At 39.7% G+C, this 15244-nt stretch overlaps 1 protein-coding gene across 1 annotated transcript in view; it reads right to left on the bottom strand.

The window, feature by feature from the left end:
• camkmt (calmodulin-lysine N-methyltransferase) overlaps positions 1-15000 on the bottom strand; it is a 130214-nt gene extending 115214 nt beyond the window's left edge. Inside the window, exons 1-3 of the mRNA XM_079249256.1 lie at positions 14720-15000; positions 13126-13304; positions 12475-12539 (exon numbers count right to left, since the gene is read on the bottom strand). Of these exons, the coding sequence (XP_079105382.1) occupies positions 12475-12539; positions 13126-13304; positions 14720-14959 (484 nt within the window). The 5' untranslated portion in view covers positions 14960-15000. The remainder of the gene's footprint in view (positions 1-12474; positions 12540-13125; positions 13305-14719) is intronic.
• Positions 15001-15244: the final 244 nt, after the last annotated feature.

The following is a 15244-nucleotide window of genomic DNA, read 5'->3' as shown; positions in this document are numbered from 1 at the left end:
GTAAGCATGCTGTCAAGACACACATTTAAACTGCATCTGTGTGTGTTACACACTACTCAGTGCACCAGTGAGGTGTAAATAAAACAATGTCTACGCCACTGAATCTATAGGTCAGTCAACCACCTGTCTTTCACTCACACACACACACACACACACACACACACACACACACACACACACACACACACACACACACACACACACACACACACACACACACACACACACACACACAGACAGACAGACACAAGCCTGTTTACACAGATGGTCACCCAACTAAGGAACCTTGCCTTACCCAGCTCTTCATCCTTTCCAGTAATAGGTTGTCAAAGCAGCCGGCTAACTGAAGCTAAATAATGCCTTATACACCATTGGGCATTATCCACTAGGCTAGCCAGCCTCTCACCACAGTTGCCCAGAGGCTAATGTCCAAATGAGATGGTTCATTTCAGCTCTCTCTGTCTCTCTCCCTCTCTCATCCACTTTCACTTTTCTATGTTTATCTTCATGACCTTGTCCTTTTTCCCCCATGGAGGTAAAGGACAGGGGTGGTAGGGAGGAAGAGCAGCAGAGAGAGAAGAGAGAAGATAAGGGGTGATGGCCATGGCTGCTGGCGTTTTTGTGTGTGCTGGAGAGGGGCATTAAAGGATGGACAGAGAGAGAGAAACAGACATACAAGGAGAGACAGAAAGCTTTAGGCCATAGACCAAGTAGCCTCTTAAGTGATCTGATTGCCTTCCTTGAGAACTGCAGTGACCAAGCTCAGAATGGTTACTAATAATACATCCATTTAGACTGACCCTGCAAGCACATGAGAGCACATGAACATACACACAAACACAGAAGCGTGCATAAGCAACGAGTGTGCCAAACACATGCTTACACCAACAAAAAGAGATCGCTTTCTTGTCTTATAATGCCACACAATCAAAAGAGAGAGGGATGCACACGGAGCCTTTAACAGACAAGGAAAAGTAAATGACACTTATTTTCAATTGATCAACAAAGTGTTGTGATATATATCTGTATGTGTGTGTGTGTGTGTGTGTGTGTTTGCAGAATCAGAATGGGCTTGAACGGTAGTCATTGATTAGCTTTAGGACTATGGCCCACTTAGAGCACGCCATGCGTCCTGTCCCACAGAGAGGAACCCACACATAGTCAGTTATCAGCGGATGGTTAGCAAAGACTTAAGAGAACCGAACAGATGAAAAGTTTAGATGGACTTCTTAAAATCAGCAAATACTGACAGAGGAGCAGGGAAGAGGCTGGGATAACAAAAAAAAGACAAAAAATGAAGAAAAATGTGACTGGAGACAGCCAGTTGTTTAAAAACTTCCACTTGTCCTTTTTTTTTTTTTTAACATTATATACTTTATTTTTACTTCATTTCTGTAACTGCCTTAACATATTGCAATCACTCAAACTCCCTCTTTTATGAATTTATTTGCAAAGTTCTGTGTGTAACCTCATGCTCAATTTAAATTAATAGCTAAAAGCAAGAATTTAAACAGCGTTACTATACGCCATTTTTACTCATGAGATTGTGACTTGGAAGGGTCATAGTATATGCACACAATATCAATATTTGACCCTGTGACCCCTGCTGCATCACAGAAGCATTTACAATGATGTTGCGCCTGTATATTAAAAGTTTAACATTGCATTTGTTCACCATGTTTCTCCAGTGTGGCGCCTAACTTACAACACCGAACAAATGTAACATCTCTGGTTTGATAACACACATCCTAAAGCCAGCCTGGAGCTGCTAGTCACACATTACCAGAGATGTCTTCACTAAAAACACACATGCAACAATACCAGAGTCATACAAAGACTTACAGCACCCCCAGCTGGGGGAGATTCCTGACATAAACCAGCAGAGAGAGAACGTGTGCAGATACACAGGTACAAACAAAAGTCCTGCTGCACACATCCAGGAGTTTGTACTTATTACAAAGTGTACTATTTATGTATCCTCTCTTTTTCTCTGTTTGTTTCACTCCCGGGCTGTACTTGGGTACTTCACTCCCCTGAGCATAAGCGTGTTAGCTCATAGTGTTTGTGTAGTGTAGCAGTAGTTGAGCAAATGTTTTCCCACACACAGTCCAAACAAAGGCCAGGTGACATACACACATCTAAACAAGCCCAGACACACACCATGAAAGAGGTGCAATTAGAGCATCCTCCACCAATTAACCAGCTCTCTAAACAAATCCACATCAGGCCTCCATTGTGGTTGTGCTCGAAAACAGCCACTTGGAAAAGCAGCATAAAAGCTCCGACTGTATTCCTCCTCGAGGACACGTGTGTGTCTGTGTATGTACTGGTGTGTGTATAAACTGGCTGTTGTCACATACTGGCACAGAATCCGGGCTGTTATGATTGTGGTGGCGATTGGAGGATGATGCACAATCACTGGTGGGTGGAGAAAGGAAAGCAAAGGGGAAAGAAAGAAGAAGAGCAGTCACAGAAGTTCTGACCAGCAGTATGACAAGATCAGAACCTGCAGCATCAAGTTCCACCTCTGCTACGTAGAACTGAAACAGCTTTTTAACAGTCAGTATCACTTTTCATATTAATTGTCTTTTTGTCAATTGTTTACTATTTATTAATTAATAACTTCAAATGTATTTAAAGTTATGGATTTTAAACTCTATGTGAATGTTTCAAAAACAAAAAGTCTGAATCAAAATCACATGCTTGTACATATTTTACAACATGATTAAAAATACCACATTTAACTGCATTTGCCTTTTCTTTTTTCTTTTTTTTTTTTTTAAGTAAAAAACAAAAAAAAAACACAAATCAGCAGCTCAAAGTATTATAGCACCATTAGTTTATGCATCTGCTTGGCTACTATGACTTGATAAAGAAACCATTTTGGCACAAATAAAACATCAATAATATTTTTTTTATTTTTAAAAATTGGAATAATTCACTTGCTCTGTGGTTGACTGATGGAAAAGACAATTTAATGTCATCATACTATCACTATCATTAAAATAATTATGTTCTCAGATTCACTGACACTTATTGACAGAACCTCTGATATTGCACCATATACCAGTAAAGGTGAGTAACGTACAGCTGAGCTGCAGTGTTTAAATGCTTAACTAAACCACAATGATGGAATGATGACGACTGCAGAAGCAAACTTCCGCCATGAGTTAAAAACAGTTCCTGTGGTACAAAAGCACAACAGTCTTGATCACACATGACCGCCTGCTTAGCAGCAGGGCAGGGGGACGTTACAGTGAACATAAAAAGACCGCATACCCCACCAGAAATGGCAGGAAACTTGAAATGTTTTCCACCATCTGTGGGAAATCTAAGCTTATAAAACTTAAGCAAAGAACAAACCCTGAAGACTATTATTATGTGAAGAGAACGACCAGCATATGCTGATGAGCTTCTGTAGTCGCTATAAAACATAAGTTATAAAAGTAAACATTGATTTTAGAAACTCTTGGCATGTGCTCTCATCCTATCTTGTCACTGACATTTTTCTGAAAGCCATGATCATGTGACATACTTGTTTAGGAGATGAATGTCAGGTGTACTAAAAAAAAATGTGTTGCGTTACTGCAAACGGGTTTGTTTCACAGAAACAAAGAGCAGTTTGTCCATTTTGAGCTCATGCCACGATGAACGGTGACAGAAACCAAGAGGATCTCCCAGACCTCAGTCAGTACATGTATCTGATGTTTTCCTTTCTCCTCCTTATGTTCACTGCATATGTGAGCAACGGAGAAAGAGTCACAGAGATTGTATTTCAGCCTCAGTGGGCACACACAAAAGTGTGTGGCGCCATGGCCTGCTGTGGACCGATACAGACACAGCAGGAGAAAAGTGTGTGTGTGTTTGTGTGCCTACATGAGAGATATTATAAGCAAAGGGACAGTAAAATAAAAAAATAAAAGTGAAAAACATAAAATGATGTCACATATTTTGCAATAATTTTCCACTGCTCACTAAAAACAATAGCAGTAATAAATACACAATGTTTTACATTCAGACAACTTTACTCCTATAATGTTACAAAAGATTAAAACTGTTGCATAATATGAAAATTAGCCATTAGCATAGCTACAGCAGTGTTAACCCCAGGGAGGTGCAGCAGTTAGCGGTTAGGGCAGTTTCTCAGGAGGACCCTTGAAAAATCTGTTAGCGTTCCCCTCAGAGGCCAACACTTGCTAACATTAGCATGTAGTACATCAATTACCGTCTACTTTAGCATTAGCACAGTCAACTGACAGATAAGGGCCCCTGTGGGCCTTTTTATAGTCTCCAGACAGGGAGAGACTGACAGAGCCAAGAAGTGATTTTAGCAGTTTGTGCATTAAAGCTGCACAGTGAGTCACAAAGCAAGTTAATGGCTCTTTAGCTAAATATCAAACACATTAGCCATTTTAGCAAAGACATGTTGACAGGCTGAAGGCTGACAAGCAGCTGCTCCACCTCTCTGGAGGGCTTTTTGACAAAACAGGCTCAAGTACTAATGATTCCCATATGCTGTGTTGATTTATCGTTAATTATCAGTAACTGCGCATACTTAAGTCATGTAGAAAATACATTTTCCTCATCCATCTGACAGAAAATTAAGTAAAAGCCACAATATCAAACACTTTCTGACTCAAGAGCACAAACCTAAAAACCAAATCGAAGGCTTTTTTTAAAATAATGAATAAATAATAAAGTACATTTATCATTCTTAATTTTTTTTTCCACAAAAGCTTTACTTCGATGTTTCTAAACCATTACAGAGCATTCAGTGGAAACAATGAAACTATCTGTGAGGAAAACGAACGACGCCTTCTGAACAGTTTCTGCTTCTGACTTGGAAATAAGAAGAAAATAAATAATCCTAAATTGCAAATCCGTTGTCCTTTTCAGTGTTACCTCCGAAAAATCAATACAAAGCTTCAAAGCACCCCAGCACCCACTGCAACACAAAAATACAAATGTTTGGAGAGAAGCCAAAGCCTTTTCCCATATGACCATGTAGCCATTTGCTATAACTGCTCCACATCTAACCAATGCACTAATCACATAAATCATCTATTTGTTTTAAAACATCATTAGGGATTTTCACATACAGATTTTCACATGCATAAACAAATGCACTCATGCACTTGTGCCTTTGGTGCACTTGATGTGTACAAGTGGGAAGAGAGCCAAATTAACTACCATGCACTAATTGCTCTTTAATGGAAGCACACTCCGCACATTCGTGTTTATGCATACAGTTACAAAACACACAACAGGCAAAACTAGATATCCTTGGGCTGTTATTATACTATTAAAATTTTTCTTTTTTAGAAATGAAGATTTCTCTGAGTGCAGGAATCCATCTAATTTAATCGAGCAGCATTTTGATATGCGATTTGTAAATAAAGACTCCTCTCTGGTACTCTTGTGTTGTTACGGCCACAGAGGCTCTCATCATTACAACTGCTGGTGCTCCTGTAGAAGGCTGATGTAAGATCATCTAAACTAGATCGTGGCCTGGAAGTCTGTAATCATAGCTAAATACTATAACTAGCAGCAATAACAGGAGCCAAAGATATTTTTGTAAGTTTTATAGCTTTGAATTGGTCCTTATGTTTGAGTTCTGACTTAAACATATAGTGAAAAGTTTAAATTCTTAATAAGTGAAAAAGTTTGCTTATAATGGTTTCACAAAAGTTGGCATAATAATGTACAATTATGTTTAATATACAGACATGAAAAGCACCAGTCCCTTATCTTTGTCACAGCTTTTTGGCTTTTAATATGTATGTATATTTTCTAACTGCATTCATAAAAAGTTAGTCGATAAGGCCCTTGATTGTACTGTTCCAAGTGTTTATCCCACTTCTCAAACACTGATTTTTCCTGCGTGTGTGTGTTACATGGCTGGAGTATTCCCTGTATGCTGTGCTTAGACACCATAGGGGACATTGCTAGGAGGGGTATATAGGGGCTGGGTGACTTAAATGGAGAAAAATCCAATAATTGTATCCGTCCAGAGGGAGGGTGAGCTTTTAGGGAGGGGAGGGTGACCTGCTATTACTCTTTTTTTCCACTCCTTCATTAAACCCCCAAATTCGAGGGTGAAGGGGGTAACCTAAGAAAAAGAAGGAACGAAGTGGAGAGAGATGAGGGTTACAGCTGAGCTTCCTGCTAAAGTATGTCCTTGTAATTAGCTGAGTATTAGCAGTGGTGACAATGCAAGAGCACTGGGCAGGGAAGCACCCTTTAACACTCTACTCATTTCCTGAACTTAATCCTCCCTGCTTACTGGTAATAGTGCACACGCATCTGGACACAGAAACACACACTCTCAGTCAAGCTTACATTCACATAATCAACCGCCTGCTATAATGGGAAAGGACTCCCAGAGCAAAGCTACACCCAGCAGCTCACCTTCAATCCCTATTGTGCTCAGAGTCATAATGATGGTTAACAACAGCGAACGCCAACGTGCATGCGCGTGTACATGCGCAAACACATCTGCATCAAGTTGTGCCTGGATATTAGCTTGCGACTGTTTACTTCTCGAGTGTCAAGAAGCTTCAAACACCCAACGGTACTGCAGGCGAATCCTTGTTTCTTGTTCCCTCCAGTGAAAAGATGCAGCAGACGAGGCCACAGGAGCTAAAATCAATTACTTCCAATTAAGTCAACCAGCGACTCTTTCAATGTGCCCTCAAGCCACTCAAGTCTTGCTTGCAGTACCTCCAACCCCCACTCCTACACCACAAAGTGACACTCAAAATGCTTGCACATGTGTACACACACATAAAAAAAAAAGTCACATCCACTTACTATGTGACTGTCTTTTTGTGTTTAGTGGTTAAATTATAGAGCTAGAAACAATTACAGTGGCAATGGCTAAAAACGCTCCTCAACAGCAGTTTTCAGTCTGTCATTTCTATCCAACTGTACAGAACACACAAAGGAAAACATCATACAAAATGGCATTTAATTGTGCTTTGTATAATACCCTGGATTTAATTGAGACATGTTAACCAAACAATTTCTTGTTGTCCTTTTGTTAAGGAAGAAAATGTTTCCAGCAGAAAAATTAACTACACTGCACAAGTGTCAGGGGGGGGGGGCTCAAACTGTGAAGGGAGGTGTGGCTTCTTGCATTTACTGATCACTTCTTATTGCTTTGCTGTTCATGTAGTTTGTCATAAGCTTCTTCACTGTCACGCTGCAACACGCTCGACAACAGCTAAAGCAACTGAGATGTTTGGTTTTGTCATTTAACAAAAGATCCAATTTGTTATTACTTGTAACGGCAGGCATCCAGTCAGTGTGTCCTAAAATATGTTTGCAGCTCAAATCCAAATTCAAGAATCAGTATTTTGAGAAAATCCATATTTCAAGAACTTCTGACATTGATCTGCTTTGCCCCTCGCAGCTCAGGGCTTAGACTTCCTGACAACAACAACATTCCACATATGAGAGTAAAGTGAGGAGCGTATCGTGGGGTAAAACAATGATGAGGAATAAAGAGAGAATGAGCATGAACCACCGGTAATATATTTTCAAACAGCATGCGTGAGATTCGTGCTTCACATTGATTTTGTTCCAGTAGCTTAAATCAAAATGGTAAGAGACACCTAAGCTCAATCCAGAGCGCACCAGTGGAGAAGGATTTCTATAGAAAGCATGTTATAAACAGCACAGAGGGGGACTGCAAAGCTTGTCATTGACACAACAGTCTGAGCAAGCGTGTGGTTGTGTGTGTGTGTGTGTGTGTGTGTGTGTGTGTGTGTGTGTGTGTGTCTGCCAGCTCCCAGTCTAGCACTATTGTCTAACAAGGTCTAATTAGCACTATGGCACAATAAATTAGCATAATTATGCAAACAGGGCTGCGCTAAAGGCCTGGCACAAGAGAAAGCTACGGGGGTCACCTATTACAATACACACAGACATGTTCAAATGTGCACACACAAATGTAATCACAAAGAACACTTTGACACTAGTTTAACATTTTAGGCATGAATGCAGAGCCTTTAGATGCAAAAAGCGCGCAGAAGCACCTGCCCCGCTCTTCAACAGACAGCAGCGAGAACATGAGGCCGTTATGCGCAGTGCTTGGCTTATTTGATATGCTATTTATGCATCTCCTCTGCTGATATGCCTACATCTCCCCTCGCAAATATCACATATACACAGAGAAATTATCGGCTTCCCACCAAGCTGCCTCGCAACACTCAAACATTCAAAGCTTATAGTATTTACCAGCAGGGGTGATAGGTGAAGTCTGTGGGAGATAATAAGGATGACTGAGAGGCTGAAAGGCTGGTAGCCATTCACACAATGACAGCTGTAGCGAAGAAGGCTCTATTAGGCTTCATTAGGATGTTTGGCTGGTGATTTTACACACATACACACCAACACACACACACACACACACACACACACACACACACGCACACACACAGGGACACATATACATCTATGTTTCCATCACATCAGCGTAAAGCCAGATTTCTTGCTTTTTTAAAGACTCCATAACACAACTTGCACAAGAACACACACAAACACAAGAGCCTGGATCCCAAACACAATAAATCACAATTACAATGAGTGTGTCTACAGACTTGAGGGGGTGTTTGTGTATGTATGGGAACACTAATCAGATGCTGCCACTTTAAGTGAAACGTGAACCCAACAAGTAACCCCACAGCCCAAAGAGCCGTGTTAGCAAAAGCCCTGTAACATCAACAAGCTCTAAACCCTCTCAACCACACATCCACACATTCTATAATGAATTCTTAATCACCCCACCCCGAGGGACCTGTATTGTATCCTAAAATCCTGACCCCCTAGCAGGAAACAAGTACTCCTAAAATCCTAGACAAGACATGTACAAAGCTTTCTTACAATTACAAGCCCCCGCCATCAGCTAAAGAACCATGAAGGTCAGCAGTTCAGAGTTCAGATAGTTCAGTGATCCAAGTCTGGTCTGACAAGAGTCCAATTATTTCTGAGCAACACACAACAAGCCACAACTTTAACATCAGTTTTAGGAGCTTTTGGAGACCACAATGCAGAAGGCGTTCTATGTAGATACTTCACCTTTCACCTGGCCAAAGTGCCCATCCAAAAACACACCTAAGGACCCCAGGAACAGGTTTTTATAGGTCCAATGAGTGAATCTAAATTATACCCTTAAAAAAAAACCTTACCTTAAAAAAAACCTTAACTTAGTGTTTTGTTTTGTGTTTTTTTTTTTTTTTTTTAATAAGAAAGATTTATTTTGTTTTGTCTTTCTTTGGCTCCACATACTTTTATAAAATGGATTCAAATCAATAAACAAAAAGAAATTGCACCAATATAGTGCATGAGTGTCATTAACTGAGCCTAAAACAGTATGTTGTCAGCGTTTCCTCGGTACTATGATGTCATCACTAAAGGTACCGAGATGCTTTTTCTGCTCCTGTGGCATTGAAATAAAATCATTGACTCTGGCTTATCTTCACTTTAAGAAATAACATATTGTTCACGTACGTGCACACTAGAGGAACAAACACAATAGCAGGAGAGGAGGTCATGCTGAGAGGGGGTAGCATTTTTAAGCTGAGTCCACACATTTTGGATGCAGTGGGCTAATCTGGCCAGGCTTTTTAGCCTGCTATTCAGGAGGACAAGGACCCCTAGGATTTGGGCTTGTCCACACTTCAGGGGTAGGGGATTATGTAGACAGCAGGAAAGGTGGGAGAGGGTGTGCGGGTGGGTGATGTGAATTTGTGCTTATTAACATGGTAGCAGTGACAGACTTCTGGAAAAAAAAAAAAAAAAAAACACACTGCACCTGACTGTATTCTATAACGGTATAAACAAAAGTCAGAATGTGTGTATTTGTGTATTTAAAAGGGGTTTCCGTCTCATTCCGGCTCCTAAAAAATATACCCTGGAGCTCTGACAGGGTCACCTCTGGGCCTTTCAGAGCCTCCTCTCAACCAATCCTAATTGATCTCACGCATTACTAGTCCCAAACATGAGATGGAGAGAAGGAGGGGAGATGGTTGCCCCATTGTTTGAGGAATGAGGTTCCCCTTGCTAGTGGCTCTACTCTCCTTACACACACACATACATGCACGCACGCACGCACACACACACACACACGCTCCACCTCTGGCATGCCCACCCACCTTCTCCCCCTATTCTCCTCTCCCTTCCTCTATGCTCTCATCTCCGGCTGTGCTAATCCACTGGCCAAGTCAGGAACTCTGTTACCCATCTGGCCAAGCATGACTCCAGCTGAGCAAGATGGAGGGGTGGAAAGGAAAATGAGAGGAGCGATGGGGAGGGGTTCTAAATTGAGAGACAGGAATGTGAATGGGGGGGGGGGGGGGTATGGTCATGAGAATGTCTTGTGTGGAGGTAAAGTCTTTATACTAGTTATTACTTTGTGTATACTGAGAGGAGGAAGCTTGTGAAGATCAGACTGAATGTGGCACAAGGTAAAAACAGAATGACCTCCTCTTTTTTATTCTCCAAAGAGAAATGTCCCGATCTTCCTGTCTTCCTGTAAACAAAAGGGATTATCATTCCCAGCAGTTGGAAAATGGGAGTTGCTACTGAGCTCGCATGAACAATAAACTTTGACTTCGGTGTGCAACGAAGTAGCCACCAGCCATGATGTTCACCTCTGACCTCTGCTCCTCTGGGACCATCTGGTTAACCCTGGTTAATGCTAGTCTATGACTTTTCACAAACCAATCACATATCAGCTGAACAAGCAAAGAGAGCAGCACCTAAAGACCGAGAATGTGGCATGTAGTGTGAAGTGCTTTGAGATGTCAAGCTGACAAGAAAAGTGCTATAAGTCCATTTCCCATTTTACTGAAATGGATAGATTGCAAAGCTCCGACAGTATTTTTGACACATTCCCTCCTTGACAAATGGATTTAAATGCATTATTAAAATTTTCTATAAAATTTGGCTGCCATTTTTAAATTACATAGGTACCATATTAGCAGCTATTGTGTTGAAGAGCCGGATGGACAAGTGATACGAAACCACATGAAGTCCTATCACAAGATTTATCTGATAAAGAGTCACCCAAATATAAAGATAAAAAGTTAGACAATACTGCAGTTCGAAGGAAAACAGGACATTTCTGTTGTCTCTAGTGGGATTAATATCTCTCTGTTTTTCTTTTTCTTTTAATTGTATACATCTAAGGTTTAACTTACTCTTAATGTGTGGCACCACACTGTTTCATGGGTTTTACTTTGCTTTTTTTGTGTGTGTTAACAGGTTTATGAGTAGATAATAGTGTACTGTACAAAGCAGGGGTCTCAAACTCCAGTCGTCCTGCAGGTTTTCAGTTTTTTCCTGGTCCAACACATCTGAATCAAACAGCTTATTGTCGGCTTCTTTACCCATTCATTTCAGTCAGGTTTGTTTCAGTCAATGAAAACCTCCTGGACTGCAGCCCTTGCGGACTGGAGTTTGGGATTCCTGGTATAAAGAACTTGGGACAAGACGTTACACAAAGATGGTTGCCATCTCATCCTCCATATACATCTGTCATGTCTGAGACTTGATCAGTTGGACAGTTTTCCATTCAAAGTTTAAGAAAAAAATACAGTTTAAAATAAAAAAAAGTAAAAATAAAACTCAAAGCGTTGCTGGTTGCAAAAAATAAAGTTGTAGATATTCAACTACCTGAAATAACTAACTAAGCCTACCTTGACTAATTAAAAACAGGTAAACTCAGAAAAGTATCAAATTTGCCAAATGCTGCTGCTTTCATCAATATCATATCAAATGCAAATCGCTGTCTGAGTCATATTTTTCTTGTTTTACTTTTTTGCCTTCACGCAAATTAGATTACTACAAACTGATACAGTAAGAGTACTCCAGTGATGCCCAGTTCTGATCATCAAATCCTGCTGAGATGGACATAAAACTTGTCAAATTCTCTCAGAGGCTTTTAACTGAGTCAGGTGTGTGGAAGCAGGAATGGAAATACTACATGATAAACTTCTCTAAAAGGAAACATATGAGACATCGTTTCAGATATAGATGTAATCTCACAACCTACATTGGCTGAGTACACAATCACACACAACACAAAGCATAAATATTACCAGGCAGGATGCTTTCAAAACCAGAGTTCTTCATTAGCTCAAAGAGGCCTCTAATTAGTTCCAAAAGGTAACTTGGGGATGATTATACAGCAGGTTGAGAAAATGAGTACATGACAAACAACTCTAGAGGGCACAAAAGACACACACTTGCATTCAAAGAGATAGAACTGAACCACCCACTTCCAACACAACAGCTCCCAGTATGAGATTAATCCACATGTGTTTGTATCAGTGTATGGGAAGCAATAAAAACCAGGGAATCATAATGGTAAAAATCAACCATAGTGGAAATACAGCTGCACATATAAATATACATATACACACTTTAATAATACATGCAAAGACTTTGGGGTATGAAGGAATATTTACTTACAGACATTCCCGGTGTTGTCAAAACTGTTGAGCACTTCGTTAACTCTAAGAGGTCCCAGGTTGTCTCTGTGGGAAACAGAGAAACAGACAATTACACAAAAATATGGAAAGAAGAGCATTTTCATATGCATGATGAAACCAGGTTAAATATCAAATGAATAAACGTCTTAAATCGTTATTTGCATTGCTTCATGAGAAAGGTACACTGCAAAAAAAAAAAAAAAAAAAAAATTTTTTTACCAGAATAAAAATCAAAGAGCGTTTGGCTGACAAACATTTAAAGTTTTTTCAAAACAGTTCCCCTAAATAAGACTCATAGTGAGTGTATACTGTGTGAAAGTGATCCCCAACCCTGGCCCTCAAAGCTCACTATCCTGCAGGGATTAGATGTTTCCCTGCTGCAACACACCTGGTTCAAATTAAATGGATATCTGACAAGCCCTGTAAATTCTGCTGTTGAGGCATCGATTCGAGTCTGGTGTGTTGAAGCATTAAAAACATCAAATGTCTGCAGGAGAGTGGGCTTGAAGAACCAGAGATGGGGATCATTGCTCTAATGAAATGCCTTTACCTTACAAATCAATATAACATTTACTAGTTTACAGTTCTTTGTTATTACAAAACGTGTGACTCTGGAGTCAAGTGTTTTTACCTGAGGAAGGCACTGTATTCAGGAAAGAAGACACTTCTATACTCCACCCACTGGTCAGCTGAGGTATCACTACATTCATGTGTCAAAAGCTTTTTCCTGCTGAAAAGCTCAAATGTGGCGAATCTGCGAACAGACACCTGTTTGACCTCTGGGTTGTCTGCCTGCTTTTGACGCAACACCTGTGAGAGAATTAAAGAAGAACTGATGAATTTCTGCGCCCTGGAAAGGCCTGCATAAACATTTGCAGACGGAATTAATCCATGTTCACTTGGTTTTGACCACACTCAGTTTTAGTAAAACAGGAGTGTTTCAGTTCCTAACAGTTAAAAGTCTTCAGTATTCTCCACTGGACATTGCAACCATAAATGTGCATTACATAGCTTTGAGTATAGTATTGCATATCCTGAAATAGCACAAATATTGCACAATATTTCTCAACTCAGTTTCTAAAATTCATTCATTTTGTATTTCTTTTAAAGCACTCACACACAATTGGTTAATAAGAGGAATGTAAGATAGACCCCACTGCATGAAGGGTTTTGTTTCCATCCCCTTTCTGGGTCCGAGTCTCACCATATATGGGAGGTAAAAACCTCTGTGTGCTTTAGTGCATAGCAGGTAAGGGATTAAGAAAGATTAAGAGATCAAAACATTATAATTAAAAAAAAAAAAAATCTGTATTATTTCACTGACTTTTAAAATAAAGTTAAGACATTAATAGAAATAAAGCAGGGAGGAAAAAACTGACTGCTATAGTCTTCATCATTAGTCCAAAAATCTGAGGGGTAATTTGCCTGAAGAAACACGTGTACATATTTATAAATGTACATGCATGTATGTATATACATCTATGTACATGTAAATTTGATTGCACACAACTTTATGAGAAATTTTATTTAATTTGTGGAAATTATCACAGTTAAAATGTGGGACATTATCAATGTATAAAGTGAACAACTTCAGACATATGGCTGATATGCTATGACAATTTTTTTTTTTTTTCCTCTTTAAATTGAGTATTGCTAAGAAAATCAATAACCATTTATTGGTGCGTTATGTTTTTTGTTTGTTTTTTTTCCTTTCTTAAAAAGGGGCCAGATATTACAAGAAATGTTCTTTTTCCTTCTCCTTTTCGAGCATGGTGCTCTGTTTGTTTTGTTTTTAGTACTGTAAAGTCTTGTAATTACCTTTTGTTTGACCATGTGAGAAAAAAACACATCTACAAGTTCACATACAGGTGTCAAACAGAACTATTTAAGTTGAATTCTTAATTTATATTTGTAAAAATTTGTCTGTTTTCTTTGGAAGCCACATATCAATTTTAAAAGGGGTTTGATAGAATGGAAGTGTAAAGACTGAGCACCCTCTCCACAACACAGTGAAGAAACAACAAAGTGTGTTCAGTGAGAGGCTTTTTCAGGTCTGATGTAAGACTGAAAGATACAGAAGATCATTCCTGCCAGCAGCCAGCAGCCTCCGGAACAAGAGCTCCTCGGGTTAATTATATACTACAATATTGGATTTCCCTTTGGGGATTAATAAAGTATTTTTCATTTCATTTCATTTCATTTCATAAACCAGTTGCTTAAAATACCTGTCTTAGTAGTGTCCATCTAGCTCGAGCGACATCATTGCTTCTGTGGGAGTTGAGGGTTTCAGCTCCGCAGGTGTCTTCATCAAGATTTCTTCTGAAAGGCGAAGCCGGTTCGGTTTTTTCTGCAGTACCGGTGCAGTTCTTCTCCATTTTATCGTGAGAATCCTTGTTCGGTCGGCCAGAAATGCAGGCTACAAAAGTCTTAACTGTTATCGGCATGAATAAGTGAGAACAAAACATAAATAAGGCATATTTCAATAACTGCAACAACGCAGAAATGATGGCAGATATGGCTTAAACTGTAATAATCTGTCACACCTCCTACAGCCGCATGATACTTCCGTACACTTTTCCCAGTTAAGACATTAATAGAAAATTACCGAAACTATCGAACTCGCCTTTCAGTGTTAACTTCAAGCCTAGAATGATCGTGTTTGATTACTTTAGTCTGAAATGTGTGGCTACGTCACCAAGTCGGCTTTTGTTTAGGAAACATACACGTGTGTAAAAATGTCTGGTAACTTT

The sequence above is a fragment of the Telmatherina bonti genome (genome assembly GCF_933228915.1).
Source record: "Telmatherina bonti genome assembly, chromosome: 11".
Taxonomy (NCBI): domain Eukaryota; kingdom Metazoa; phylum Chordata; class Actinopteri; order Atheriniformes; family Telmatherinidae; genus Telmatherina; species Telmatherina bonti.
The sequence above is the reverse complement of the archived record's forward strand: the minus strand, read 5'-3'. Positions and strand labels throughout refer to the sequence as shown.